The sequence below is a fragment of the Propithecus coquereli genome, unplaced genomic scaffold (assembly GCF_000956105.1).
Source record: "Propithecus coquereli isolate 6110/MARCELLA unplaced genomic scaffold, Pcoq_1.0 Scaffold235, whole genome shotgun sequence".
Lineage (NCBI taxonomy): Eukaryota > Metazoa > Chordata > Mammalia > Primates > Indriidae > Propithecus > Propithecus coquereli.
The window spans coordinates 3,455,742-3,462,068 of NW_012147897.1; the positions used below are offsets into that span (position 1 = coordinate 3,455,742).

Below are 6,327 nucleotides of genomic sequence, written 5' to 3' on the forward strand. Positions count from 1 at the left end.
TTATTTAAAGGATGTTACTTTTACCCTGTGTTGATTACCTTGAATTAAAAAAAAATTATTAACCACCCAGTAGGGAAGGGATAGGGGAGACTAAGATTTTTATTTAAAATGTAGATATATTAGAACATTATCCTAAACTTACTAAATCAATATCCAGTAGTAGTATCCCAGGAACCTGTATTTTAAATAAATGTAACTACTACATGCATTAAAATTTAGACCCATTAAACAATTCTCCAATTGTTTGCCTAAAGACAATTTGCCATTCTAAAACTTGTGTCCTTTCTTACCTTTGTTTGGATATTAGGTATTTCTTCTGCCAAAGATAGTAAAGAAAAATTACATTCCTAGCCTCAAAGGTTAATTATATGCTTCAAAAATATGTCTTTTAGAAAACTTTTGTCACCTTTCCCCCCCATTACCCTCATTTTCAATGGCATGGTAAATATTAGACTTATAATATAAGCATTTAACTCCAACCACATGAGGGGCATTGTCCAGAATCAGGAATTAGACTATGGTTATCAACAGATTTGATTTAGATTTCACTTAGGAAAATTTGAGTCTTTCCATATAGCTTATATATCAAGTAATATCAAAGGCTATGGTTTTTTGATATTGGGATGATTTATAATGTAATTATAAGAAAAAAGGCAAACATTTCTTTGACTTGTAGTCATTTAAATAATTAAGTTTTTAAAACAATATTCTATTTGATTAGTTTGAAGCTCCTTTAAAAAAATTTTATAAAAATTCACGGAATAGATAACCCATAAAAAATAATATATTTATTAGCCGATACTTCACATCAGCAAGCCATTTTACCTTATGACAGAAATATATTCTATATGATTAATCACTGAGAGTTGAAAGGAGAAGATTAACCTATTATTTAAATGTGCTTGTTAATGTAAGATTTTAATTCTTTTTTGGTTTCGTTGTCTCATCTCGGGGTTCCTGGATTTTTTTCTTCTTGACTGAATTATATGACCTGACAAAGCATGGTCTCTAAATACTGAAATATAACCCTAACTAATATACTGTGGTACTCCCTCTAAAATGAAAAACAAGTAATAGTTTTTGTGAGTTAAGAAAGAAACTACAAAAAAATTAAAGGTCAGCTCAGTTCTAAAACTAAAAAGAAAGAAATTTTGGTTATATTTATAAGACAATAAAATCAAGTCCCAATAAGAATCAGAAACTTCAACAAAATTGGATGTTCAGATGTACCATCTAAATAAGGAGAAATAAACGAGTAGCAAATGGGTTTTGAATTCAGGACAAGATTCTTCTGTGAAAGAAATCTCTCTTCGTTATCACTAGATAGCTACATTTGTCTGTATGGGCAGGCTTTTGGAAAAAATTATGTGCCTAGCGATGAAAATGTTCTAAAATTGGATTGTAGTAATGATTACACAATGCTATAAATTTACTAAGATCACTCAATTATACACTTAAAACAAGTGAATTTTATAGCATGTAAATGATACTTCAATAAAGCTGTTAAAAATTACATGCTTATAAAATAATAAATGAATGACATACTCTGTTTTCTCAACATCTTTGGAGTTAAATAAACTTGGAAGCAATCAAACATCATCAAGGTATTAGCTATCTATCAGTAACGCTCTGATGATTCTAGAGCTTCCGAACCTATAAGACTACTTAGAGTCAGGACTAGGGGGCTACAGCAATGCTATTAACCCAGAAAAAGACAGCCGTATAAGCAATTAGCTCACACCTTTATCAAAATGTCTTTAAAAGAGAAAGCCAGATGAAGCTATCCACTGCTTTGTCCTAGAACAGTGGCATATAGTTAATACTATGGTAATTTCTATTACTCAAATTCTTTTTTTTTTTTTTTTTTGAGACAGAGTCTCACTCTTTTGCCCTAGAGTGAGTGCCGTGGCATCAGCCTAGCTCACAGCAACCTCAAACTCCTGGGCTCAAGTGATCCTTCTGCCTCAGCCTCCCGAGTAGCTGGGACTACAGGCATGCGCCACCATGCCCGGCTAATTTTTTCGATATATTTTTAGTTGGCCGATTAATTTCTTTCTAATTTTAGTAGAGGTGGGGTCTTGCTCTTGCTCAGGCTGGTCTCGAACTCCTGAGCTCAAACAATCTGCCCACCTCGGCCTCCCAGAGTGCTAGGATTACAGGCGTGAGCCACCGCGCCTGGCCCTATTACTCAAATTCTTTAACTGTCTGTGGCTCCTATGGGTTCAGTTACTTATCACTTACTATATTCATACACATTGCTAGGTTCTGGGAATATATAATTTTGATGAGAGAGAGATTTTCAATATATTGTGGTAAGCAATGACACTGGTTTCACAAGGATCAGGGGTCTGAAAACACAGAAGAGAATCATTTATCACAGCCAGGAGGTTGGAGGGAAATGTCAGAGAAAGTTGCTGAAGAGCTGACATCTAAACTGAAATTAAAAAGGAGTAGGAATTAGGAAACAAACAAAAAAAATGAGTATTCTAGGCAAAGGGAACAATAGCATAAACAAAGATATGGAACAATGAAACAATATGTTTAGAGGAAGGAATTAGTGACAATTCAGCATTACTTACATAATGGTTCTGGGCATGGAGGGATGGGAAATAAAGTTGCAAAAATGAAAACTACAAACATAGAGACTTTTTTATAAAGCTCTAATTATTTAAAGGATGTTACGTTTACCCTGTGTTGATTACCTTGAATTAAAAAAAAATTATTAACCACCCAGTAGGGAAGGGATAGGGGAGACTAAGCTCTCTTACGCACATTTAAGGCAATACCCATTGACCTATTACGGGCAGCTGTGGGACAGGAACTAGCCTGTCCAATCCACTGCAGCTACCACCATCACCAACACAGACCACTTGGATCCTGGTGAGTGGCTCCACCACTGCTACTGCTACTTTCCACATCACACCAGCAGCTCAGGGGCCTGAGAACCCGCCCACAAACCCAGCCCTCTGGTCCAACTACTAGCTTCTGTGCAAGTCCCCTGAAGGCCCAAGAATTGGCCCTCAGGACACACTAATACTGCTGCCAGCAAAAGCTGTTCCTGTGGCCTTAAATCAGGCACACTGAGCCTACTGCTGTCACTACTAGAGCCCAAAGACTGGCTGGCTCGGGTGGCATTCAAGTCCCCAGCAAAACTTCACCACAGCCTCAATCAATAACAAATTCCCTAAGCCACCACGGATATCACAGACACCACTGATCCTGGGTACGACCTAAGAAATCATACGAAGATCACACTACTGCAGGCATCCAAAATCAAAGCAAAAGTGCACTACCCAACCAATAACACAGATATATCTTCATGAAAAAATTCTTCCCTTTGAAAGCAATTTCAAAAAGTTGGAACAAGCAACTGTCACATCAGATGTGCAGAAATCAACACAAGGACACAGGAAACATGAAAAAGCAAGGAAATATGATACCACTAGAGAACCACAACAACTGTCCAGTAAAAGATCCCAATCAAAAAGAATGTCTCATAATGCCAGATAAAGAATTCCAAATATTGATTCTAAAGAAGCTCAATGAGATACAAGAGAAATCTGAACACCAATACAAAGAAAGCAGAAAATCAATTCAGAGTATGAATGAGAAACTGACCAAGGACATAGATATCTTAAGAAAAACACACACACAAAATCTGGAGCTGAAAAATTAATTGAAAGAAATACAAAGCACATTTGAAAGCATCAAAAGAAATAATCAAAAGAGTAAACAGACAACCTACAGAATGGGAAAAAATATTCACAAACATTGCATCTGATAAAGGACTAATATCTAGAATCTATAAAGAACTCAAAATTTTCAGCAAGAAAACAACAAACAATCCCAATAAAAAGTGGAGAAATGACATGAACAGGCATTTTTCAAAAGATGATATGCAAACAGCCAACAACATATGAAAAAGTGCTCAACATCACTAATCATCAGAGAAATGCAAATTAAAACAACAATGAGATGCCACTTACTCCAATTAGAACGGCCATTATTAAAAAATCAAAAAACAGGCCAGGTACAGTGGCTCATGCCTATAATCCTATCGCTTTGGGAGGCGGAGGCAGGAGGACTGCTTGAGGCCACGAGTTTGAGAACAGCCTGAACAACATAGCAAGACCTGGTCTCAACAAAAAATAGAAAAATTAGCTAGGCGGGGTGGTGTGTGGCTGTAGTCCCAGCTACTCAGGAGGCTGAGGTGGGAACACTGCTTGAGCCCAGGAGTTTGAGGCTGCAGCAAGCTATGATGATGCCACTGCACTCTAGACAGGGCAAGAGAACAAGATCCTGTCTCGAAAAATATATATATTAAAAAATAAGTAAAAATAAAATAAGCCAAAAAACAATAGATGTGGTGAAAAGGGAACACATAACATCGTTGGTGGGAATATAAACTAGTACAACCTCTATAGAGATCATTACGGGAATTTCTCAAAGAACTAAAAGAAGATCTAGCATTCAATCCTGCAATCTCACTACTAGGGATCTACTCCAAGGAAAAGAAATCATCACATCAAAAAGATACCTGCACTTGTACTTTTATCGTAGCACAATTCACAATTGCAAAGATATGGAACCAACATAGGTGTCCATCAACCAATGAGTGGATAAAGAAATGTAGTATATATATATCATGGAGTATTACTCAGCCATAAGAAAGAATCAAATAATGTCTTTTGCAGGAATTTGGATGGAACTCGAGACCATTATTCCAAGTAACTCAGGAACAGAAAAATAAATGCCACATGTTTTCACTTATAAGTGAAACTAAGGCTATGCAAGGACACATAGAGTGGTATAATGGACAATGGATACCCAAAAGGGCAGAAGGTGGGCAGGGGTAAGGGATAAAAATTTACCTATGGGGTACAATGTACACTACTCAGCTGATGGGTACAAGAGGCCAGCCTTCACCATTATACAATATATACACTTACTGGAATTCAACTTACACCCCCTAATTATTCTATTAAAATTAAAAAAAAATTGGCCTATAAATCTGGGATCACTACTTTATATGACACATAACCCTGAAGAATTAATCAGGTGAATTTTTGGCTGACCTATCTTGTAGAAAATAGCTTGATAATGTGAGCTCTCACTGTATTTTACTGCTCTCCTCCCCCCCAAAACACCTGTTGTAAACACTGTTGAAACACCAATTTAAGGATAAAATAACCAGAATTTACTTTCACAATACAAGCAAAACACCATTACAAACAGCAAATACTTGCTTTTATTTATCACAGTCCTGCCATCAAACTCTGAAATAAGGAAAATTTACCTTTAAAACAATGCAATAGGGATGTAGTGAGAGCATGCTAAATTTACAACTTTGCAATCATAATGAAATAGTTTTCCTGCGTACAATCTGAAAAGGTTGGCAAGTCTTTTCTCTTTTTCCAAAACCTATGCCTCCTTTATATTTTTTCACTGTTTGAAAACATGTTGCTAGTTCATGAGGTCTGCTATTGCTAACTGGAAAAAAACATACACCAGAAAATAGAAAATACTCACACAATTCTTTCATGTTTTTTCAATCTGGTAACCTCAACCCACACTCAAAGAACACTTACCTGCTTTACATTGTATCCTGCTTTTGCACTAGTTTCAATAAACATAACATTCAGCTCTTTGGCTTTCCTCTCCCCCTCCTCAATTGACACTTGCCTGCAGAAAATAAGAAACAAATTCTTATTTTTAAAAGATACAGTATTACAAAGATTATAAACAAAGTTCTGAAAAGAACTTTCCTTAAGTGCTGGTTCCACAGGTGAGATTAGTTAGAAAATTCATCAATCTGCAGCACATTAGATATTTGTGTACTTCTGTGTGTATGTTATACTTAACTTTTTATTATTTTATTTTATTCTTTTGGAGACAGGGTCTTGCTCTGTTGTCCAGAATAGAGTGCACCAGTGTCATCATAGCTCACCGCAACCTCACATTCTTCAACTCCAAGTGATCCTCCTGCCTTGTCCTCCTGAGTAGCTAGCTGGGACTACAGGTAGTTGGCACTGGGCCCAACTAATCTTTTCTATTTTTTGTAGAGACAGGGTTCTCACTCTTGCTCAGGCAGTCTTGAACTCCTGGCCCCAAGTGATCCTCCCACTGTGGCCTCCCAAAGTGCTGAGATTACAGGCCAAAGCCACCATATCCAGCCTCTAAATAATTTTTAAGAAGACATTCTTTACTGATTTGCTTTTACTTGACTGAGCTCCTCCTGTAATTTTTTTTACTTAAAAAAACTTAATAGCATGCTTCTTTCCCTTAATATTAGATTATAAGCATTTAGCCTTGTGATTTAAAACTTTG

General features: G+C 36.4%; 1 protein-coding gene across 2 annotated transcripts in view; it reads right to left on the reverse strand.

The window, feature by feature from the left end:
- Positions 1 to 6,327, reverse strand: part of RAB6A (RAB6A, member RAS oncogene family) — an 81,013-nt gene that overhangs the window by 24,586 nt on the left and 50,100 nt on the right. For both annotated transcript variants that reach the window (XM_012645704.1, XM_012645705.1), the window contains exon 6: positions 5,589 to 5,682. In XM_012645704.1, coding sequence (XP_012501158.1) covers positions 5,589 to 5,682 — 94 coding nt within the window. The remainder of the gene's footprint in view (positions 1 to 5,588; positions 5,683 to 6,327) is intronic.